The sequence below is a fragment of the Thunnus maccoyii genome, chromosome 10 (assembly GCF_910596095.1).
Source record: "Thunnus maccoyii chromosome 10, fThuMac1.1, whole genome shotgun sequence".
Lineage (NCBI taxonomy): Eukaryota > Metazoa > Chordata > Actinopteri > Scombriformes > Scombridae > Thunnus > Thunnus maccoyii.
In genome coordinates, this window is record NC_056542.1 from 17,481,426 (window position 1) to 17,506,530 (window position 25,105).

Consider the following 25,105-nt stretch of genomic DNA (forward strand, 5'->3'; position numbering starts at 1 on the left):
TATAAATTATGCACATTTTTGTAATTTACTTCTTTCAGTTTGTTGGGGAGAACAAATGTTGTTTCCCACTGAATGAATGAACGGAAAAATGGGAGTTCCACAGAAATTCACCACGTAGAGTAATTTGCTGAAAAAAGAAAATCTGACATGCTTGTGAGAACATTTGTGACTGTAACAAGGAAAATCTTCTGAGATAAACGGCCGGCCACGTGACGACGTCGTACCACGTCATTTTCCTGCGACCGTCACTGACAAGAAGCTCCATGTGAAACGCTTTTTACCAAAGATATCATTAATCGAGGTAAGTTATGTATGAATGTGACACAGGTGATGGCGGTGTGAGTTTTGCCTGCATGTTAGCATTGTGAATAAGGTCCAATCCTGTGAGAGGAAGTGAATCGCTGCAAGTCTCTTTCTCTCCGCGACAAGGTCAGGATTTGACGTTACATGACAGCAGAAACATCCACCTTGTGTAACATCACTTTTTCAGGTGGACAGATGTGGTTTCAGTCACAGTTACAATAGCAGAAAGATAGCTGATATCCACTTGTCTTTGCTTATATATTGTGGCTGCGTTATGGGTTACACAACCCTCATTGGGACTTGCCAAGAGCTCTGTGGAAGTCGCTGGAAAGATCAGTGATCACAGTACAGTAATAGTTACTGTGAGAGGACTTACGCCTTTGGTAAACATACCAGTACTTTTTCACAGTTTGTGTTTGCTACTAATTGAAAGTCTCATTGAGTAAATGAAGGATCAGTTCATTCTTTAGGTATATGGCTCTTTAACCTGCTGACCTCTCACTTTAACCACATACATTGTTTCAATAAGAATATGAATAAGAAATACTTTCTTAATCCCAAAAGAAATTTAAGTGTCACAACAGCACCAGCCAGACCATTCAAGAATAGAATAAAATAAAATAGTTAAATAATAAAATAGAAATGGTTATTTTTATGCATTGTGCAGTAATTATATACGTAGTATGCTATACAGATAATACAATGAGACTAGTGAGATAGATGAAAAGGTTATTATCAGTTGTGCAATTATTATTTACATAGTATATAATAAAATATAAAAAGTCATTTAAGAGTAGAATTATTATTGTTATTCAGCATGCAATAGAAACATTATGATTAGCCTATACATTGTACAATAATAATGGTATAAAGCAGGGAGATCAGTCTGTTGCTGAAGGTGCTCTCTATTTAACGAGCCCGTCGTGGAGGGGATGGGAGGTGTTGTTTAAAATGCTCACCAGCTTGGTTCTTGCTGAATTCTCCACTTCCTCCTCAGGTCAGATGTGTGATGGTGACTCGGGCTGCTGAATTGTGAGAAAACGTTCTCATATCTCCTCTCTACTACCTGCTACTGCTGTCTTTGTCTCTTGGGGCGCAATGGCGAGTCGCCTCTTGGGCAGATATGCCCGGCTGCTCTGCAGGGCCTCCTCCCAGGCTCCAGCTGTGACTGCTGCTCGCCTGCCTCAGACTGTGGCTGGGCTGCTACAGGTGCAGAGGGGTCAGGCCTGGCCGTGCATCACAGAGAGGCAAATGTGTGAGGGGAGGATGATCGCCAAGGAAGACACCTTTCCGAGCATGCCTACACGTACCCGGCTGGATGAGCTGGTTGAAAAGGCAGCAGTGCCAGAGGACGTCCTGGTGGCCTGGGCAGAGCACAGTGGAAATGGTAATCAAGCTGCTACTGCTCTGATGAAGTGGACTCGGTTGGTGCTGAAGACGAAGGGCAAGTTTAAGGAACAACATCCAGATCTGATGATGGATTCAAGGCTACAAGATATGATGGATACCATAACTCAGCAGGTAGGGAAGCCAGATACATAATGTAAGGTGACTGACATCTTATCCAGGCCCTTTTTGCTTACCTGTCAATATTAATGACTCATTTACGCCTGTGTTTTTCTTCCAGATGTCTTCGATATGGAACAACACTCTAGTGTCGGTGTTGCGCGCTCTCTGGATTATGAGTGTGCCCGCAACTGATTCAGTACTCAGTTCCGTCCAGACAGAGGTCCTGTGGCGAGTCCGCAGGCTAACCTATAAGCAGCTGGGATTCGTGGTACACTGGGGGGCAGGCAGGAAAGGACAGCAGGATGTGGCAATAGTAAACGCTGCATTAAAACAGCTGGAACTGCGTTGGACTGAAATCTCTGATGCTAAAACTGTCAGTTCACTAATATCCAGAGGACAACACTTGTCACCAACCTTGATGGACAGACTAGAGGACAAGGTATCCATCGCCATTTCACACAGAGTCAATGTCCCGGGTGAACATGTTAAGATCAAAGTTGCTGTATGTATAGATCAGGCAGGTTTGAAACAGAATGTAAATTGCTGTCTTTAAAAGCTTGAAACTGTCTTTCTCTGTGTAAGGAAGAGAAAAACATTTTAAAGAGTTTCAGTAGTGAGCATATAGTAGAAAAAGTAGTAATATGTATGTAATCATGAGTATGCAGGCTAGAATAAATCTATATTATGTCTGGAGTGGCAGCCCAATGGAAGGTGAACAAAAGTTAAGAAATTATGTGCATACTAACCAAAATCAGCCAACCTATGGAGAGTTAAAACCTATCTTCAATCAGACCATTTTTCTTTTTGGAGCATAAATCTAAACTAAGCCTGTGAGAGCGCCAGTGGGTGGCGGTACATTTAGTCCATAATCCCAAACAGCCACTAACCCCCTACCTGTCACTTTTGTAGGCTTTGGAGCTTGCAGAAGGCTTTTCAGCAGAAGACATCCGCAAAGTTTGTGTATCTTTGGCCACTCTGGGCCGCAGATCTGTCCCGCTCCTCAGAGCTCTGTCCTACCACCTTCTCCAGAAGCCGTCGTCAGAATTCACCACTACACTGATACTTGACGTGGCCTATGCTTATGGTAATAACACTCATAATCAGAAGATATCATTTAACATGGAAGGAAAGCATAAACCAAATGAACATACTGTATTTTCATGTCTCAGTTGCCTTAAGCCACCATTTTGTTTTTATCTTCATCTTGCTATCTTTTTTAAGGAGTGGAAGGTCCACTGACTTAAATTAAAGTGTCATGTCTGTATCCAGACAGTAAAAATTTTACAAAGTAGTGAAGAAGTGGAAGTGACAGGAATGAAACATGTTTAATCAGGACCAGCAAAGGCATAGAAGACCATAGACATGGGACTTAAAAACCTCATTTGTGGGCACTTTATACAGTATTTAGTTGGATTTAATGCTGAAACTGTAATGTCTTTACAACTGCTCTGTCTTTTATATGGAAGTAGCTATTGGTGATATTTTATGTTCTCAGTGCTAATCAACAAGTCTTTTTAGTTTTTTCATAATTAAGCTTATTTATACAATTTTAAAAGATGAGAAGAGAAAAACATATTTTCCACTATTTATGCTAGGCTACTGGCAGACATTCTCATGTGTAAACATCTTAATGTGTAGTGCAAGTCAGAAGTAATGAAAGCACCGTCTGCACAGTAACATGCTACATAATGCTAGCAGTAACACCTTTGTCTTTGCTCATCTCTAGGGAAGTTGAATTTCCACCAGTCTCAGGTATTTCAGCGAATGGCCTCGGAGTTGTTACCCAGAGTCCCTGAGCTCAGCCCTGTCGATGTCACACGCTGCGCAAAATCACTGGGCTTCCTCAAGTGGCTCCACATCCCTCTCTTTGAGGCCTTTGCTGTGGTCAGTCATACAACAAAGACTAATTTGTATTTAATTAATTTTGAACAGTTCTTCATCTCTAATCTCAAATGAACTAATAATAAGATTTTTTATCATTCACTATGTAACTTTCCCTGTGTACTTTTTTTTTTTTTTTTTTACCAGCACTACACAGCAAACAGTCAGAATTACAGCACTCTTCAGCTCTGTAACCTGCTCATGACATTTGCCAGATTGGGTTTCCAGCCCAGCAAAAGTGACGAGTTCTATAGCAAGGTACTAATGACAACAAAGGCTCTCTGTTGACTACATGGTTGCTTCTGCTTCCTAGTGTTTATTCACTCTGTCTGTTTTATGTAAAGGTTCACTCTGTACTGGAGGCCTCTCTCGCAGACCTGGAGCCTTTCTTGCAGACAGACGTGGTGTGGTCTCTGTGTGTGCTACAGCAGGCCAAGCCTCACTACCTCATCCCCCTCACACAACAGAAACACGTTGCTACTCTGTCAGGTAAGAAACATGAGCTGCAGGGTTTTTATCCTACTTCCACACTTCCTTGTTTTTGATAAATGGTGACTTTATAAATATGCAAATACACACTTTGTATCAGTACAATTAATCTTGCTCATATTTTTGCATACATCACCGCCAGCTGTTCAGGGGAAACTTGGAATAAAGCACCTGCTCCTCTAAACTGAGAGATGCTGGTGAATGAAAGTTGCTCAGGCAACTGGTGACGATGCCCCATCTGAGTGCCCTCCTTAACTTGTCATAAACAAAAGAGCACAACATCAGTACACCTGATCATTGTCAACTGTAAAACTGATCATTAACCTACTGTATATTTACCAAGATTATAGCTTGTTAAATAAAGAATACTGCAATTATATGGTGGCAGAATATTTGATTGTCATTTAACAGAAAATTAATCACCAAAGATGGTAATTGATTGATGAATTAATCATTTATTATGCACCATTTACTGCTCATTGATCATTGCACAGGTAAACTGGATATATTTGGTTTTAGTAGATTTAGTATTTAGCATTTTAAAGAAGAGCACTTTTCACCTCTTTAAAAAAAAAAAGTTATTTGAATTAATAAAAACAGTTGAATATTAATCCATAATGAAAATAATTTAGTTGCAGCCATAGTACAATATATTCTTTTTAGAAAAGCCCAGATCATATGCTGTCCTGAAACAGAAATCAACCTCTATTTCTACATTATATATTACTGGATGGTATCATATGTACATATTTTTCTTTAACCCTGCACTGCTGTGGCATCTCTCAGGGTTCTGGGAGCTGACTGTCAAAGTACCATATGGTACAGAAGATGGCAGTACAGCACCAATAGATTTCTGGTTAGGCAGTCACTTTAATTCAGTATCTCACAGATATGAACCAATTTATCGCTACAACATTCTTGAAGTGGTTTTGAAAAGCACAGGTGCATATGAGTTGACATCACTCATTCACTGTCTCCTTCTCGTCTGTAGAGGGCAGTCCAGTTCGAGCGGAGAATTATCGGCTGAAGCTCCTCCACATCGCTGCTACTCTCCACTTAGAGCATCCAGGTGCCTCAGAGGCTGTAGCCTCTCTATTGGTGACTGCTCAGTCTATGCCGGCCAGCAGCTCCCCCCTCACCCCCCTGCAGAGCAGTCTAAGAGTGGCTTTAAAGGGTTTGGTGGGTGCGAGGACAGAGGCCCTTCGCACTGGGGTTGACACTGTGTATGGATGGACTATTGGTAAGAGGGCCTAGGTAGCCCATAAATATATTTTCTGCCATAAGCAGTCACGTGGCCTGTGTTTTACAGGACTTTGACACAGAAAGCAATATTTAACACATCTCTCTACCTGTTGTAAAAGTTTAAGATGAAGCGGTGTTTTGAAGAGCTTTTTTATAGCTGACATCTCCCTCCCTAATCAGATGGTGAGCTGGTAGTGGATCATGACAACAAACCAGTTGATTTGTTGAAGCTGAAAGCTCCTCATCTACACAGCGGAGGAGGAGACCAGGATTTACCTGTAGGGGCACGGCGGTGAGTCATAGAAGAGAATTATGTGGACTTTGGCTGTATTAAATTTTGTTTTGTTTTTCTCCCTTTGAATGTTGTCTGTTTTTCTTTTTCTCTAACTGTCTAAAGTGATTTTGCTCTCTGATCCACTCGTGTCCATCTGTTTCCAGGCTTGCTTTCTTGGTTTGGGAATTTCCCAACTTTGGCTCAAAGAGTAAGGAACTTCTGGGGCGGTTTGCCATGATGAAGCGACATCTCCACCTGGCTGGCTTCATCACAGTGGAGGTAGGCAGAGGCAGGAGAGGGGATAACCCATCCTTGTAGCAGTGTTTAAAGTAAAGGCTCACTTTCACTTTAAAGCAAAAGCCTTTTTTTTGCAGTGTTTTATTTTATTGCCTCCACCCTTGCAGATACATCAAGCTGAGCTGTTTGTTCTTCAGATCAGTTTTTTATTACACACACACACACACACACACTAAAGCCAATTGAAAAGGGACTTTTTGCTGTAATAGTGACTGACATTTCAGTGAAAAGAGGCAGAGAAGCTGCAGTATCTGACAGGCTAACAGGAAAACAATGTACCTAATGCTTTGTTACTGCTGAGAGTCAGGTGGGCCCCGCTGCAGTCTGTGGTATAAATAGAGCTACCAGCCACAGCTCTGCCTCATCTAGGCCATTCCAAGCTCTCCCTCTCTCATCTAGGACAATCTCCCAAGCCAATAGTAATATCACTTACCTCTCAGGTTTGCAGTGTTGCAAGGCATTTTAATTGGGCCACTATGTCTACCTGAAAACCAGCATTCTGTCCCATTTTTAAAAAAAAAAAAAAAAAAAAAAAAAAAAGTTTCTGTTTTACAATTGTGTTTTCATTTGCTCTTTAAAGAAATGTCTTTATAACTGTATTTGTCTTGTTCCAGGTGCCATACTATGAGTGGCTTGAGTTGAAGACAGACTGGCAGAAACTGGCATACCTCAAGGATAAAATGGGGAAGGCTGTGGCCGAGGACATGGCCAAGTGAACTGGATAGTCTTCAGCAAATTTGTAGGCTCAGCTAAATTAGAGCTTTCACAACCAAATGGGGCCCGCAGGGAACACACACATATACACCCTTGTTCCCACTCAGAACGGAGCAGCATTGCAGAAAAGCGCTCTCATACTTTGTCCGAAAAAAAAAAAAAATTTCACTTTGGTTCCCTTGGCAACGTGTGGGGCTTTCCCTGTTTCCATGGAGATGACGAGCTAGAATTTTGGAGCCAAGGAGAGACCAAAATAAACTCAGCAGCAAGTCCTTCAGTAGTACTGATATGATCAAGGACTAAGTTGTTGCATCTGTGAGTGACATGTCAAAACTGGAGCACCGGGCCTATCTGACGACATTTCTGGTCACAACATGCTTAACAACAGTATGTGAATAGATTGGAATTAACTTAATTATATCTATGAATGTGTGTGAAGTCATCATCTTGTGATCGAATAAATTGTTTTATTGCCGTTTGTGTCTGTTTTTGTTGTTTTGTCGCATAATCATGGGCCTGTTGCATTAGATTGTTGTTTGGTGTGATATTCAGACAGAGTATGCTTCATTTCACATCTAAGAGCTAGTGACACACCTCTCTGGCATGCTGGTGTGTGTGAGTGCAGCAGTATGATTAGCACACATTGGATCGGCATAGAGCAGGTTGATGTGAAGCCTCCTCATGGCTTCACTCAGAAAATGACAACTACTTTCTTTTTTTGTTCATCCAGTGATTAACTAATTAATTCCTTTTTGTCAACTCAAGGTTGGTTGGCAATGTTACACAAGGGGCATTTAAATCGCCAAATAAGAGGATGGTTGGCTAAAGGATACATGTTTAATGTTGATCTGTTAAATTTGAATGGATTTAAAATACATATATATGTATATGTATAGGCTGAATCTACCTATGTATGTGTGCTAATGTGCATGTTGGTTAAAGAGCAGCAGCTAGGCTAAGATTCTCATACAAACACTTTGCTGTCCTGAAACTGCTTACACAACCTCATTGGCAGCAGAACCACTCTGACATCAGAGGCCGTTAAGTGCCAGAGGGAGGAGGACTGCCAAATGCAAGCCAGGGAAGAGGAGAAGCAAGATAATACAAAGCCAGAGACAAATGAGGTAACTGATAAACTCTCTGATAAACACATCACATGATCCAGAAGCATGGCGCCCACCTCATCCCTCCCGATATTCAGGGATTAATGGATTGATGGACTGTTGATGAACAGCCCAGCTAGCACTTCCAGTATTGAACTCCTTAGTCATGGTGTCTCCTGTCTGATGGCTTAGCAGTGTGCAGGTGCAGCACACACACACGCACAGCAGGTGTGTTCAAGCAAAGCTAACCAGATTTCAACATGATTTTAGTTTTGGTGACCCTATTTTACCTCTGACTGGTACCTGAGAAGTGCTGCTGTGCATAGGACACACACATCCTGAGATGATAATGTGATTCTGAACACTTTTTCCTTTTTTTAAGCTGTGAGCTTACCAGCAGCTATATTTGTAGAGGTCAAGAAGATTGTACTGAGACTATTAGACATTATCCAGTAAAGCAGCAATGACTTCTGCTGAGCTGGCACTCTATCATGGGAAGTTTAGGGTTGCCATGGAAACTACCATTGCTGATCATTTGGCTCAGTGCTGCCACCCCCTATCTCTCTTTCTATTTCCAGCAAATTTTCCCGCACTTTTTATCTATAAAAGTAGAGAAAAACAAAGAAAGAGATGCAAGAGTGTCAGAGAGGTGGCTAAAATGGAGAGCCGAAACAGATGCTGTAGCTGCCCTCTAGGGAAATGTCTCCCTGTTGCTTCCTCAGGGATGTAATCAGAGTAGGAGGCAGAGGGTATAATTGGCACTTAAAGGTTTTGCCTCTGCCCTTTTTGATTGTCTGTGTTTTCTGCCCCCCCAACCCCGCCCCGTTTGTTTCGCTTTCCTCGAATCTCTCTTCTTTGCTTGATTTCTCCATCATCCTCTTGTTTTTGCAGTACTGGTCCTTTCCTTGAAGGTTGAGGGCAGCACTGAGAGAGCAGTGGAAATTTGCTGACATCATCTCCAAAGATCCAGTCACAGCTTGGCTGGGAAGAGAAGGGTGGGTGGGGGGGGGGGGGGTGGGAGGGGGGGCAGAGGAAGGAGGGAGGGATGGGTAGAGAGAGATACAAGGAGGAAGGAAGGGAGGGAGGGAATCAGGAATTGGGCATCAAGAGAGAATACTGCAGCTCCCTTTCAGATTCGACACACACACACACACACACACACACACACACACACACACACACATAAAGACACACACACACATATTCAGATGAACTGGATCATGAGGCTCTAAAACACACACCCACTACAGCAGCATCACTGTGCTGCACCGCAGCAAGAGACCAGCACATACTCCCATCTCTCACTCTCACTCTCTTTCTGTCTCTGCCTCATTCTGGCTCATACACAAACACACACATAGACAGACACGTGCTGCAGGGAAGATCTGAGTGTTGGGTCGCTGAGCATTCAGGCCCCCCCCTCCCTTCTTTCTCTCTTTCGCTCTCTCACTCTCTCTATCCCTGTTCACCTTGTCTGTTCCGGCTGTATGGTTTATCGTTGCGTCAGAGCCAAAGAGAGCCAGCAAGAAGCATGCCGGGGGAGAGCACTCACAGATCTGTCCCCACCGACAAGCATCCAGAGCAGGGAGCTGAGGAGACAGGGCTCCCTGGACCAGGTAGGACCTCTGGGTTTGGGGACGGAGAAGGGAAAATGAGGTAATTGAGCTGATAGCGACCAGGGCATAATGGAGAAGGAGAGAGGAAGAGGACGGTTTAGAGCAACTAGATAGTGTTAAATAGATTGTGGCAGGAGGAGAAAAAGGGGGAGAGTTAGTAAGATAGAAGACATGGTAGATATAAGTGGTAAACACTATCTATTTGAAATTGACATGCGGAGAACAGTCAGTTTAGACTTCTATCTGTTGACATGTGCAGTCTTAGTGAACTGTGATTCAGCTGTATGTTAGCCTCCTCACTAAACCGCATGTTGTCTCCCCCTCCAGCTCCCAGCTATTAGCAGCTTCCCCAAAGCCTCCACCCAAGAGCTGTTAATTCCCAGCCCAACTCTGTGCACTCATCAGCACTAAATCCCAATTAACGAACAATGTCTTGACCTCCAAAACCTTTGTGCGACTGCTCTCCCCCCAGTGCCCAAGCCCCCATCTTCATTAGTAGGCCCCTGCCCTGCTTTTCCCCACCCTAACCCTAGCCTCCTCACCCCTATCCCTCCTCTTGCTGCCCCATTCTTAGCCCCGGTGCCACCCCATCCGCATCCACCACATCCACATCTCTCCAGCAGTCTTTGCGAGCTGTAAGGGCAGTGTAGTCTGGCTCCTCCCCCCCCCATCCTCAGCAGGAACATGACACAGCAGCATGGCAGAGCACTGTAGGAACACACAGACTTGACCACACAAACACAAGAGCTTTTGTTATTGTTGCCAACTGTTTTTCCATCACAGTTATTGCTCATATTTCTCCTGAAGTTGTGAAATTGAGAATTAAGTCAGCTAGTTAGCAGAGAAATAGAGGTAAGTAAGGATGGGTCAGTGCAGATGAAAAATTGGGGAGGGTCGAGATTTTATTAATGTCCCCTTAATTACAGTCAGACAATAACGATCAAAAGGAGGATATCCTCCTAGGAACAAATTCTGTGACAACAATTGCACACAATCTTATTATATAATTATAATTCATAATTGTACTGTTGTAAACATGTGACAGTTATGATGGATAACCTTAATGGCGATTTAGAGTACTCAATACCCCAATCAGCTGGAAGTCATTTACACAGGCTATTTTGGATATTTTCCTGTTATAATTTCATCGTTGCCCTGACCTGTTCGTAGGCTTGAAAGTATTTTAAGCTTCCTTGGCCTGAATTTTGGAAGAGGAGGGAGGAGAGAGAATTGTCGGATGCTCTGGCTCCAACTTCTGCTAATCCTGACACATACTTGAGAGAGGTTAGTGGAGTGATTATGACTAAAGGGGAGGTTCAGATTAGAAAGACAAAGAGAAGAAGACAACTGGGGTGTCTTTTTTCATGGTTCAATCAGAGCAGTAGCTGAAATAGAGGCTCCCCTTAGGGCTGACAGGCCGGCGCTGCAGCCTCTGTGACGCAGCTCCGGTCTGCTCAGTTTAGTGCGGCCTGTTCCTCGTACGGCAAGCCGTGTGCTCAGTTTCACTGTGTTCCCACAGAGGAGACTCCCAGGCTGGGCTAGGAAGCGGAAGAGAGGCAGACATCCACAGATTATTTCCAGTGCTGAGCCTGCAACTGAGAGACGCAGTCTGGCAGTTATACATCTCACTGGCATATTTAAGCAGCCAAGTCAAATCCTAGTTCCAACAATATACAGTTGCCTAGAACATAAGGGAGGAAGATACAATATTTCTAAATGTGTGCAATGTGTGTGTTGTGTTGATTATCTATAAATCAGATATGTCTTAATGATTGTATTTTTGTTTTCCTATGCACATGATCACCAAAGCTAGGTGCCTTTTTAGTCAGCCCTGTAGAGGGGAAACAATCACATGGTCAGGGCCCATATCAAACTGTATTGTACGTGTAAGTGTAGTGCAGGAGTTGGCTTGTGTTCATGCTTAACTGTGCATCTCTCTGATTAGTGGCAGGTTTTAGTCTCTGAGGCATGACTCAGCACGCACACAAACACACCTAGAGCTCATTATTGGGGCAGCAATCAGGCAGGGCCGATGGCAAGTGCTGATGCTTGCGTCAGCCACCATCACAGTCAGGGCAGGAGCGCAGTGAGAGAAGAGATATGTCACAACTAGGGTGAAACAAATAGAGGCAGCTATATATATACATGTTCAAAACAGAACTGAGGAGAGGATTAGACAGGAAAAGGTTTAGAGAGACATTTTGAAGGAGTGAGACAAGGGAGGGGCAACAGAACAGAAAGTGAATTAGTAAGTGATATCTGGGTTCCTGGCAGAGCAGAGTGTGTGTGTGTGTGTGTGTGTGTGTGTGTGTGTGTGTGTGTGTGTGTGTGTGTGTGTGTGTGTGTGTGTGTGTGTGTCTGTGTGTGTTTGTGGCTGGCACAAGGCTGAGCCACTTGTGTGTTATAATGGCCAATCAGCATGTGGATTGAGGTCACCGTGGCAATGGCCCAGTTAAGAGAGCAAATGAAGGTACTGTTCCCTGCCTGTGTGTTGAAAAGAAAGAGGCTTACGTCAAATCCTTAAGGGTTTATTTGAGTGAATGTATAGTTTTGTGTTATTGTAATCAATCCGACATAAGAAAATCATTATAGCTGTGCAGTGGAACTGAAACAAATGAGGAATACAGCCTCCCTTTGCCTGTCTTACTCATACACAAGACTCATTTTACTCACCCCTGACCCCATTTCTTTCATTCATCCTGTCATTTCATCTCAGTGATTTCCCCATCCCTGATGACAGTTATGAAGATGATAGTGTGGTCTAGAAGGACAAGAGGACAGAGAATAGATTAATTCAATAACTGTTCCTTTTACCTCTGGCTAATTGTGCAATTGTGCATGTTGATATTCAAAGAGAAAGCGAGACAGAGACACAGGGAGAGGTAAGGTACAATAGTGTAGTGTATTTAGAGAGGGGTTGTTTTCTACATCTATGTTTTGAGTTCAGCCTTATGGTGGAGCACTACAGAACAACAGTGGACTCTTCAGCATAAAACCGGATCACTTGATGAGGAACTCTTTTCAAATAAACAGCCCAGACTGTTTGTTAACAGTGTCTGTTACAATCTGTTTTCAATCTTGCAATTATTTCGCTTGCCAAAGCCATGTGCAGTGTCAGAGTAAAACACAGAGCTGAGAGATATTTGTTGAATCTACTGACTGGCATTTTGGTGACATTTTTTGTAGCTCTCTTGAGTTAGTGTGTGGGAGAAGAAAAGTAAAGTTCAACTGCAGAGATAAAAAGTCTATTATTGTAAACTGAAGAAGGTGTAAAAATAATTCAGTAAGATCAACTGATTTTATTTCTTTGTTAATTCCTCATCACAATTAACCCTTACATACTGTTACCTTATTACCTTATTACCTTATTATTCATTAATAAATGGGTGATTAAGATTTCAGAGAGCAGGGAGAGTGTATTCTTTAGGTTTTACGCTATTTATTTATAGAGAAATAACATTCACAATAACACTATACTGTATTATGGTCTTATGTGACCTCAAACAGGAGAATGTGACAACCATAATAATGATTTCAGTGAATGTTACTGAATGTGAAGAATGCAACAACATTTTTGAATGGTAATTTTTGAATTTCTGAAAAAATATTGGTCAAATTTAACCCCATCTAAGTACAAAAATGTACAAAAATTTCAATTTTTCAATTTTTGGATATTCTGGGTCACTTTAGAAAAAGTCATGAAAGAAAGAAAGAAAGGTATTTAGGGTGTTTTTACTTCTCTCAAATGTAAAAATTGGTCAAATTTGACCTGAACTGTATGTAAGGGTCAAGATTTACCATAAATCTGCCAAAGTACTCAAATTATTTGACATGTTGTTTTATGTTGCTTTTTCTGTTTTGCAGACATGACCAGACATCCGTCTACAGACTCCACCCCTAGTGACAGTGGCTCTTCCCCTAGCGACAGTGGTTCTAGCCCTTCTCCCAGTACTCCTCAAAAGCTACTCCCATCATGCACCTCTCCGTTTGGACCACGACTATTTCATGCAATACCTAGCTCCTCTGGTACTCCAAGACCTCAACCTGAAGGCTCAGACCATCGCCACAACACACCCAGACTGTCTGGAAAGTTAGGTGGTCATGGACCTTGTGGCCGCCATATCCCTGTTAAGATGGAGAGAATCAAGGTGTGTATTATGTGTGTAAGGGCTATGTTTGCAATTTAACAGTAGATGCTACTAGACCCATTTTAGCGGTATACTGATATGAATTTTAATGTGTATGTATAATATGTTATTCCCAGGTCCTGACTGGTTCAGAGGTGGAGAGTGACTATCAGGAGCCACAGACCATTGACACAAGGGTGGTGATGGGTCAGGAGACACTGCTCAAAGCATCAGAGATCCAGAAAGGGAAACCCCTGGTTGAGCCATGTGGTCAGGCTATTCCTTTGCCAGCTATCCCAAGCTTTTCAGAACCTCAGGCACAAGCAAAAGAGATCCAGCTGGAAACCAGCAAAGACGAAAGCCAAGCCCAAAGCCCTCAAAAACAGCAGGATCAGGAAAAAGACCCTGTGCAGCCCCCAACCACACTCCCTTCCCCTTTTCATAACCCCATACTCCCTTCCTCCTCCTCCCTAGAGCCAATCACAACAGATGAGAATTTGATCGATAACCAGGAAGAGGGTCAAACCCTCTCTCAAGATGAAGTGCCTTCCCTCTCTTTTTCTGAGCTGGCCTGTCCAGTTGCTTTGTCCTTCTCTGAGCCAGCCTATGCTGTTGACCCACTACGAGTGGGTGTGCCCTCATCTCTTGACCCTGACTTGTACTATACCGCCCCTTCCACCCCAATCAAGATGGCTTCCTGCCCCTCGCACCTTAAACATCATTCATATCCTGGCTCTCCAGCTTGCCCACTCTCCCCTGGCTCACCCTCAGACAGTGAGGACCTGTGTTCCCCTCTCACATCTCCCTCTGGCTCTTATATAACAGCAGAGGGAGGCAGCTGGGCCTCCTCTTACACATCTTCTGCTTCCCCCTCCACATCTCCCAACCTGCTCCTCACAGAAGAAACACAAGAAGCCCCTGCTTGCTTTGTGGGCTCCTTATCAGAGATCGGAGATGAAGTAGGGGAAGAAAAGGGGCGAGTAGGTCCAGAACAGGAGGAGGATAGGGCAGGGGACTTCTGCTTGTACCGTCCTGAGGATTATGTCATGAATCCACTTATAGGTATAACAGGGACAGTGATCCTTGAGGAGGACGAGGCTCTAAAAGGGGAAGAGATCAAGATTTCCAGAGAAAGTTGTCGTCCTTGCTGGGTGACTGAAGATACATCCCCACTAAGGAGCAGTAGCAGCCGCAGCAGTGACTCTCAGGAGGATGGGGGAGAGTCTGAGAGCTCACTCTGCCCACTGGAAGAGGCCAGTGCGGGGAGAGCAGAGTACTCTAGCCCCATGCAGACAGGCCTGAAACTGCAATTGGAAGCATGTATGTCAGAGGAACATTATGGACAGATGGACGACCACCCAGAGCTAGCATCCACTGAATTGACTCCTGATACAGAGAACATGACCATGGCATCATCTAGCCTTAGCCCTGACTCACCTGTCATTCTCCTGGATGCATTCTGTCCTGGAGCCTTTGACAGGCTTGGCCCCAGTTCCTTCATGCTCTCCCAGGCAGCATGTGCTGATGATATACCAGATGAAGAAAGGATGATCCCTGCCTCCCTCATCTCCTTTCCTCTCCACACAAGTCTTATCTTTAAGGCTGATTCAATGGAAATCACGCTCTTCCCCACAGAGGATGAGAATGAAATCGGAGAAGTGAATGACAGAAATGAAGGGAAGGATGTTGATGCATATGCAGCAGGAGAGGAGGAGGCAGATGTTGAAGATGATGATGATGATGATGATGATGACGATGATGACGATGATGAAGAGGATGATGACAATTATGATGATGATGATGATGATGATGATGGTGATGGCAATGATAATGGCACTGCTGATGGTGATGATGATAATGACGATGATGATAATGATGACCATGATGAGGCAGGCGAGGAAGCTAAGGTAGAGGTGAAAGTGGTAGAAGAGGAGGAAGAAGAAGAGCAGGAAGATGATGAGGAGGAGTATGACAGCAAAGCAGTGGAGGATCCTACAGATGAGGACAGCTCAGCATCCTTCCTTCATTCACTTTCAGAGACATCAATCAATGAGGGATTGGATGAATCCTTCTGTTTCCAAGATGATACCGATGACTCATTAGATTCTGCCTCCTATAATGGGGAGGAAGATGAACGTCTGTACAGCACTGAGAAGCATGCACAATCACTAGAGCCTACATCAATGGATGCACTTGATCCAACTGAAATCCAATCAGAACCTGAACAGGGAGCTACCATGGGAATAGGTCAAACTGAACCTTTGCACACACAATTGAGCACAGACAAATTAGTGGATCACCCTAAAACCACCTGTCTTTCTGAAGACATTGGTGACCACCCCAAAGACAACAGTATAGAACCCAAATTTCTGGATGCACCTAAACCCCCTGAACCGCAATCAGACCCTGAACTGGAATCTGACAGTGAAATAGGTCAGACAAATCCTTTGCACACACAAGTGAGCACAGCAGGACCAGTGGATCACCAGAAACTGTCTTGTCATTCAGAAGCAATTTCCTCTCATCCAGAGTCCTTCAGCAACCTGAATGAGAGTGGGAGTGAGAGTGAGATCATGGATATCTCTGCCTCTTCTAACCCTCCTGAGCAGCCTAAAGACAGCCCTCAATTTAGCCCTTGTCCTACTCCTGTTGTTGTTGGAATAGGTCAAACTGAACCTTTGCACACACAACCGAGCACAGACAAATTAGTGGATCACCCTCAAACCACCTGTCTTTCTGAAGACATTGCTGCCCACCCCAAAGACAACAATATAGAACCCAAATCTCTGGATGCACCTAAACCCCCTGAACCCCAATCAGACCCTGAACTGGAAACTGACAGTGGAATAGGTCAGACAAATCCTTTGCACATGCAAGTGAGCACAGCAGAACTAGTGGATCACCAGAAACTGTCCTGTCATTCAGAAACAATTTCTCCTCATCCAGAGTCCTCCAGCAACCTGAATGAGAGTGGGAGTGAGAGTGAGATGATGGATATCTCTGCCTCATCTAACCCGCTTGAGCAGCCTAAAGACAGCCCTCATTTTAGCCCTTGTCCTACTCCTGTTGTTGTTGGAATAGGTCAAACTGAACCTTTACACACACAATTGAGCACAGACAAATTAGTGGATCATCCTCAAACCAGCTGTCTTTCTGAAGACATTGCTGCCCACCCCAAAGACAACAATATAGAACCCAAATCTCTGGATGCACCTAAACCCCCTGAACCCCAATCAGACCCTGAACTGGAAACTGCCAGTGGAATAGGTCAGACAAATCCTTTCCACACACAAGTGAGTGCAGCAGAACCAGAGGATCACCAGAAACTGTCCTGTCATTCAGAAGTAATTTGTCCTCCTCCAGAGTCCTCCAGCAATCTGAATGAGAGTGAGAATGAGAGTGAGAGTGAGATGATGGATATCTCTGCCTCTTCAAACCCTCTTGAGCAGCCTAAAGACAGCCCTCATTTTAGCCCTTGTCCTACTCCTGTTGTTGGAATAGGTCAAACTGAACTTTTGCACACACAACTGAGCACAGAAAAATTAGTGGATCCCCCTAAAACCACATGCCTTTCTGAAGACCCTGAACCGGAATCAGCCAATGGAATAGGTCAGATAAATCCTTTGCACACGCAAGTGAGCACAGCAGAACCAGTGGATCACCAGAAACTGTCCTGTCATTCAGAAGCAATTTCTCCTCATCCAGAGTCCTCCAGCAACCTGAGTGAGAGTGAGAGTGAGAGTGAGATGGTGGATATCTCTGCCTCTTCTAACCCTCTGGAGCAGCCTGAGCAGCCTAAAGACAGCCCTAATTTTAGCCCTTGTCCCACTCCTGTTGTTGTTGAAATAGGTCAAAATGAACCTTTGCACACACAACTGAGCACAGACAAATTAGTGGATCACCCTAAAACCACCTGTCTTTCTGAAGCCATTGATGACCACCCCAAAAACATCGATATAGAACCAAAATCTCTGGATGCACCTAAACCCCCTGAACCCCAATCAGATCCTGAACTGGAATCTGCCAGTGGAATAGGTCAGACAAATCCTTTGCACACACAAGTAAGCACAGCAGAACCAGTGGATCACCAGAAACTGTCTTGTCATTCAGAAGCAATTTCTTGTCAACCAGAGTCCTCCAGCAACCTGAGTGAGAGTGGGAGTGAGAGTGAGATGATGGATATCTCTGCCTCTTCTAACCCTCTGGAGCAGCCTAAAGACAGCCTTCATTTTAGCCCTAGTCCCACTCCTGTTGTTGAAATAGGTCAAACTGAACCTTTGCACACACAACTGAGCACAGACAAATTAGTGGATCACCCTCAAACCACCTGTCTTTCTGAAGACATTGCTGCCCACCCCGAAGACAATGATATAGAACCCAAATCTCTGGATGCACCTAAATCCCCTGAACCCCAATCAGACCCTGAACTGGAATCTGACAGTGGCATAGGTCAGACAAATCTTTTGCACACACAAGTGAGCACAGCAGAACCAGTGGATCACCAAAAACTGTCCTGTCATTCAGAAGCAATTTCTTGTCAACCAGAGTCTTCAAGCAACCTGAATGAGAGTGGGAGTGAGAGTGAGATAATGGATATCTCTGGCTCTTCTAACCCTCCTGAGCAGCCTAAAGACAGCCCTCATCTTAGCCCTTGTCCCACTCCTGTTGTTATTTGTGCTCTGCCTGATCCTGCTGCTGAGTTCCACACCTGTCCTCCTTCTGCAACTTCCACAAAGGACACTACAGACCTTAGTGGTTCAGATCTTCCAGAGGAATTGGCTGAGGAAAATATCCAGCTGAAAGATGTTGATTTGGAACAGAGCAATGATTATTCAGGTGAGGAATCTGAACATGAACCAGAAAGAGACTCTTTCAAATTGCTCATCAAGCCCCGTCATTATCAACCAGGAAGCCATGGGACTGCAGGAGCAAGTAGACTTGTATTACCAAAGTCCTTCTCCAATAAATCTGATGTGCCTGGAGGGGCAGAGGCCATGTGTAGGTCCAGTATTCACGGGGAGTCTGACATTGAGCTTGACCAAAAGAATGGAAATGCCTTGGCTGAACCTATGAGTGTGGAGTGTAGAAGCACTGATCTTGGTTCTTCTCTGAATATGGGGATCACCACTGCCACAAATGACTTAAATAAAGGTGTTCCTCTTCTCTCCTGTCCGAAAGACCCTTGTCCCAACCCCAGTAATATCCCAGTTTCAACTGCTTCAGGACTTGCTGACAACCTGTCAGCCCTGACCCCTGAACACTGCCCTGGTGACTCTGCCCAAGAGAACCTGAGGGAAAATACCCTGACTACTGATGAGGGGGTGCTGGGAGCTGTTGGATCCCCACACTCCCCTCTGGCCATCTCACCCAAAAGGGAAAATTCAGAAACAGACACAAGCAGGGAAACTGGTCCTGGAGCTGGGGCATGGTGTGATGACAGGTTGGGGCTAGGGTTAGGTTTAGGATTAGGGTCGGGGTCTGAATTTGGAGTCTGGGGAGCAGGGGAGTCTCTTTCACTGTCTCTGGGGAAGAGGTATGAATTAGAGGCAGAGAGTCTGCTCATGTGTGACACACAGGGCCAAAGCACACAGACTGTTGTGGTTCCCAATATGAGCAGTGAAGTATACAAAAATTATGACAATGTTCTGGGTTCTGTTCTGGATGAGGAAGATAACAACAGTCTGTGTGGAAAGAGAGACCAAATGGCGGATGAGGAATTGGTAGGAGAGGGAGCTTCTGAGTCCAACTTGGCCCGTTGGAAGTCCATTGAGGAGATCTCAGAAGCAGGGGGAGGAGAAGATGGAAGCTCCAGATTCCCGGAGGACGATGTCAGTAATCTAAATCCAGACAATGATGGCCATAACACAGACACACAAATACAAGACACTTGGAATAATTCTAACAATAACAATGACACTGCCTTTGACTCCTTAGAGTCCATGAGTGGAAGTCTGAATGCTCTATCAGAGGAAGTGAGACCCCAGAGTGTGAGTGTCAGTGTCAGAGACTCTGTGTCTAATATTCCACTTGAAGAGATGCCATCTCGGGTTTCAGACACAATTCCTGATGAAGAGCAAGAACCAATGGGCAGCTCCTTAAACCAGCCATTGGACACAACACAGACACCATCCTCAAAGGAAGGTCTCTGTAGCTTCTCTGTGCCACTAGTTGAAACTCATGTGGACAAATCTATTAGCAACCAACATCTTGGTTCACCAGATAAAGCCAAGTCAAGATGTCATACTAGTCCAGAGTGTCAGACAATCACTCCAGAGAGTAATACAGCATTTTCTTTGCTACATGGATCCTTTGGTTCATTTACTCCTAAATGTAAATCTAATGAATCCAGATCAAGTAGAGTTCATCAAGACAAGGTGGAAAATACTGGTTCCCAGTCAGAACCAGAGATGGTGGTGGAGCCTCAGATTGAAGGCCAAAGAAAAGGTGATGCCAGTCCTGTGACTGACAAACTTGTTGAAGAACCAAAGACTAAAGATGCCTTTACAGGACAGCAGTGTGTTGTTTATAACTCAGGGGAAGAGGATGAGGAAGAAAAATCAGAAGAGAAAATGAAAGAGAGAGGTGAACAGAAAGATAAGAACAAAAAGGAAAGAAAAACCTCTCCTGCACAGAATGCCCCAGAACACTCTGCGTGTCAGACCCCTAAGGGGGAGCTTTGCACAGATAAACCAAATGTTACTAAGAAAGGGAGGAGAGGGAAGCAGAACAAACGCAGGACATCCCAGACAGGCAGTCATGTTGACTCTAGCCCTGAATCTGTCGATGATTCAAAGAAACCTTCTGTTCCATTAAATACCACAGCAGATGGATGGTCAAAGGGGATCACAGATGATTCTAAAACTATGACAGGACAAAATTCAAACAATAAAGCATCATCAACGGACTGTCAGAAAAGGACATCTGGCAGAGACAACACTGAATCCGGTTCGCAGATGCAGGGGGATAACAGTCTCAGTCCTGATGTCAAAAGTCCCAGTCATGGACACTGCAGTTCTACCGAGCATTCCCCAGACAACCTCAATGTTGTGGTGGCAATGAATCAAGAATTACATCAGAAACAGGGAGTGCTTGATAACAGACAGGGGGTGCTTGATAACAGACCGCTATCTGGTCAGAGGGGAATTGCAGTGGACATTAATGATAACAACATAGATACTGGCCACAGCCCACCTACCCAGGACACCATATTATACTCTTTCACTCCACTTTCTTCCTCAACATCTCCTGTTTCCTCCTCCTCCCCTCTCCCTTGTGCTTCAACAGAGCCAGAAGATGATCTTCCCACACCTGTGCAGGAATCCCAACCTGTCATCTCCACCCAACAACAGTCTTCACTGTCTGTGTGCCACACCACCTCTACCCTTTGCTCCCCCTCACCTACAAGCCAACCAGCCCCTCTTACCCAATTTCCTCCAAACAACAACCTCCAAGAGGTCACTGTTGCCCTTCCTACATCAACTACATCTGCCACAAGTGTCTCTTTGCCCTCATCCTCCACTGCGGTGCCGCATAGCCTCTCCCAGCCTACCCAGGAGTCATCTTCACGTGGGTCTGGGGCTCCAGATTCAGACTCCATTTCTCTTCCCCATACTCAGTCCTTGTCACAGTCTCAGCCTAATGTCAACATTGAGCCTCACAAACAAATCAAGCAAGGTCGCTCATGGAGCACACAAGACAGATGCAGAGGTGAGTATAGAAATGGAAGCTTGTTAGATTGATATCAGAGCAATGCATAAGGAATTTCTTATCCTTTTTCTCACAGTCAGTTCTGGCAACTGTGAAATGGTACTTTGCATGTTATAATTGTTATCAAAAAGAAAAATGCTCCATTGGTTAATTAAGCAGAATGTTTGTTCAAACAAAGTCAAATGTGAGTTTCATAATCCAAATATGATTATGTGCTCTGTAAGGTCCCAGTTTGGCTGAGGAGGAGACAGACAGTGAGGATGATGGTGGACTGCCTCGACGTGGTCACAGATCCCAGCCTAGGGGAGTTGCAGGAAACAGAAATGGATCCATGCAGAAAGAGTCTGGTCCATCCAATCAAATGGAAATCCAGCCTTTCTCTGCCCGCCAACTTACTGACAGACAGTCAGGCTGTCCAATCAACCACAGCCACAAGATTTCTGAAGAGATTGACCTATCCTTCAAAAACAATTGTGAGTTGTTTCTGACCTCCTATGGGACCGAGAAATCCCCTAAATTTCCTTTGCTCTCTATAAACTCCACCCTTCTATTTCTGCCTATTTCCATCCCACTTTCTGTTTCTACAATAGAACAACCACAGTTTCTGTTGCTCTGTGTTACATTTACATGTGTTTGAATATAAATTGATGATGCAGGACATGCTTAAAGTGGCTGTGCTTTTCTGACAGATGACATCGCAAGAGACATAAATGCTCTGCACTATATAGTTCACTGCTTGAATTATGGATGAAGAGTTTCCCATTGTTGCTAATGACGCATTGCATATGTTGTAAAAAATCACATAGTATGGAGATCTAATTAAATTTATTTCCATAGGCTAATTAAATTCTCTGGTGCTGATTAGATAATCTTTTGGATTTTATAATGAACAGCACTAATGAGATACAATCACTAATGCCCTCATTACTTCTACTATGGTGATGAGTCACTATGGCAATAAGAAGATGATACACCTCACTTGTATGTGTGTTGCATGTATGCTCGGGTAGGTTCCATAGTGGCCTCCTGTAATGAGTCTGAGAGTGAGGGGTCAGTGCCTGAGCTAGAGGAACCGGAGCCACTGAGACCATCAGAGCCGCAGGTGAGTCAGTTCATTTTGCTTTATTGGAACTCATTGCCTGTACTGATTCTCTCATATCTTTCTTTAGAACCTTTTATAACAAGTATGACATGTGAGAGAGGACATGACTGGAACAGATTTTTTTATATTTGTGTTATACATTATAATGTGTTATATTGAGTTAAAAATCCCAGCATAATGAATACAGAATAAGGAGGAAACTGCATGGTTACACACTGACTGACTGAAAACTACAGTAGTAGTAGTCATGGTGTATAAGCTTGTTTTTGTTTTTGCACTTCCCAGATATCACTTGATAATGTCAAAATTATCCCACTGTCCCACCCACTTTATATTGTCACCTACTTTAGTTTTAGGATCTTTAGGTATTAGTATTTTCTTGAGCTGCAATGATTAGTCAGTTAATTGATCAGTTGATTAAAAGAAAATGAATCATCAACTATTTTGTTAATCAATTAATCATTATAGTCATTTTTAAGCATGAATGCCAAACTTTTGCTGGTTCCAGCTTTTCATGCAGAGATTTGCTGCTTTTTTTTGTTTTATATAATTGTATATTTGATATTTTTGGTCACTTTGGGCGGTGGGAAATTCTAATGAACATTTTCCAATAATATCTGACATTTCATAGACAAAATCAATCGATTAATCGAGAAAATAATCAGCAGATTAATCAATAATGAAAATAACTGCTAGTTGCAGCCCAAATATTTCTTAATTCACCTACAGTTGCATGATAATTTGCTTTTTTGTGCTGTATGAAAACCGCTGTTATCTAACCTAAGTTGGTATAGGTTAGAAAACTATTGGTGATATCAGTTGGCAAGTTTGCCATATAAAAATATGTTTTCTATTAATATTTGTTCTCTCCTTCAGTCAATCTCCTCTGCAGATGAAGGGCTGAACAGACCGAAACAGAGCCGTAGTGAGAAGAAGGCCCGCAAGGTCAGAGTACACGCTGTAAAAAACTGATTATAAAAGCAATGCTTCCTTTGAGGATGTTTGTTGTTTACAGGATGTTATGACACCAGTATTTTATCTGCATTATTCTGTCTGTCTTTCTCACTTTCCCTGTCGCTGTATGCATATGTAGGCCATGTCTAAACTGGGTCTGAAGCCGGTCCATGGTGTGACCAGAATCACCATTAGGAAGTCAAAGAGTATCCTGTTTGTTATCAGCAGACCAGATGTATTCAAAAGCCCTGCATCAGACATTTATATCGTATTTGGAGAGGCAAAGGTTTGTCTTTCTTTCTTTCTTTCTTTCTTTCTTCCTGTCTTTCTTTCTTTCTTTCTTTCTTTCTTTCTTTCTTTCTTTCTTTCTTTTTTCTCTCTTTCTTTCTTTTATTATTCAAGCTTCATTACATGCATTGTCTCCCATCTAACTCCTCTCCTCTCCTCACATTTCAGATTGAGGACCTATCTCAGCAGGCTCACAAGGCAGCTGCCGAGAAATTCAAGGTGCCTGTGACCTCTTCTCCTTTAGCCCCTCCTGTCCCACCCAGCCTCACCATCAAGGAGGAAAGTGAGGAGGAGGAAGAAGAGGTACTGTCTTATCTATACAGTACAGTCAGTGTTCTAGTGCTCTGTAAAATATTTTATTGTGTTGTTAACTTTATCCTTTACATCTCTCTGTCTCTTTTCTTTCTATACACCAGATGGACGAAGGAGGTCTTGAGCAGAGAGACATTGAGCTAGTGATGGCTCAGGCCAATGTGTCACGAGCCAAGGCCGTCCGCGCACTGAAACACAACAAGAATGACATTGTGAATGCTATCATGGTGAGGAGGAAGGAGGGGAAGGAGGGGGCAAGAGAGGAAGAGTGAGAGGGTAGAGGGAGGGCAGATGGTGAACAAAATAATGAGTCATAGCCAGGGAACGGGGCGTGCATGGAGCGGGAGGGCGGGTAAAGGAGAAAGAGCAGAGGACAAATGACAAGTAGAATTTCTCCCCAGTAACTGAACAACCTCTACAGTTCTGTAGGTCATCAGTACAGTTCATGTCCACTAGGTGGCAGCAAGAACTTACACTGAGCTAAGTGCTGTAGTTGTTTAAGTGACGCAGATGATTTTTTTTCTTGACGGGGTAGAAGGCGAGATGAAGCTGTGTTAAGATCCCTGGCAAAAGTTGGCTGAGTATAAACAGAGTTCCTCATCTTGAATATCCCAGAGAATTTAATTTCTTTAAGTAGTGTAATATTTTCATGTTTTCTATTTAATATTAGGGAAGACACTACATAGTCCTATTCATAAGAAATGTATATTTACAGTGTATTTTGATTAACACTCTTCATTTTTTACTTATTTCTAACTGTAACATTTTTACTGGAAACCTTTTTCTCTTTCTCTCTTTTCCATTTTTTCTCTTTCTCTTCCTTATAGGAGCTGACCATGTGAGTGATGAGGACAATTTGAATCCTGACCCCCTCCTCCAGCCTATAAAGCCTAAATGCCACTGACTCTTCTGTATCGCTGCTACTGTATGTTGCATCCCCAATATCTGCTAAATAAAGTCTGTTACAACGTGAGCTGTGATTGTACCATAAGACTGATTTTAATGAAAACAGTGCAGATGGTTTGGTGTCTGAACATTAGGAGCAGCGCATTTCTTAACTTTCTGCAAATTCACAAGGCCTATATTTAAAATGTTCTCTTTTTTCTTTTACCCCATTTTCAAAATTAATTGCAAGTGTGAAAACAGTCTAGACCTGAAATTTAAATACAAAATGTAACACTGAACAA

The 25,105-nt window shown here is 43.5% G+C and overlaps 2 protein-coding genes across 3 annotated transcripts; both read left to right on the forward strand.

The window, feature by feature from the left end:
- The first annotated feature begins 218 nt into the window (after positions 1-218).
- Positions 219-7,184, forward strand: tbrg4 (transforming growth factor beta regulator 4). Of its 2 annotated transcripts, none has more exons than XM_042423975.1 (11): positions 219-301; positions 1,301-1,824; positions 1,931-2,251; positions 2,722-2,896; positions 3,539-3,696; positions 3,841-3,951; positions 4,038-4,182; positions 5,174-5,422; positions 5,605-5,716; positions 5,863-5,977; positions 6,610-7,184. In XM_042423975.1, exons 2-11 carry the CDS (start codon positions 1,402-1,404, stop codon positions 6,709-6,711), a joined length of 1,911 nt encoding a protein of 636 aa, XP_042279909.1. In that variant the 5' UTR covers positions 219-301; positions 1,301-1,401; the 3' UTR covers positions 6,712-7,184. The 2 variants fall into 2 exon arrangements, with proteins under 2 accessions (XP_042279909.1, XP_042279910.1); XM_042423976.1 differs by lacking the exon at positions 219-301 and adding an exon at positions 331-429.
- An 8,190-nt stretch (positions 7,185-15,374) lies between these two features.
- nacad (NAC alpha domain containing) lies at positions 15,375-24,891 on the forward strand. The gene is made up of 8 exons (XM_042425302.1): positions 15,375-21,262; positions 21,487-21,735; positions 22,273-22,364; positions 23,241-23,309; positions 23,458-23,604; positions 23,775-23,909; positions 24,023-24,145; positions 24,746-24,891. Exons 1-8 carry the CDS (start codon positions 15,739-15,741, stop codon positions 24,758-24,760), a joined length of 6,354 nt encoding a protein of 2,117 aa, XP_042281236.1. The 5' UTR covers positions 15,375-15,738; the 3' UTR covers positions 24,761-24,891.
- The last annotated feature ends 214 nt before the right edge of the window (positions 24,892-25,105 follow it).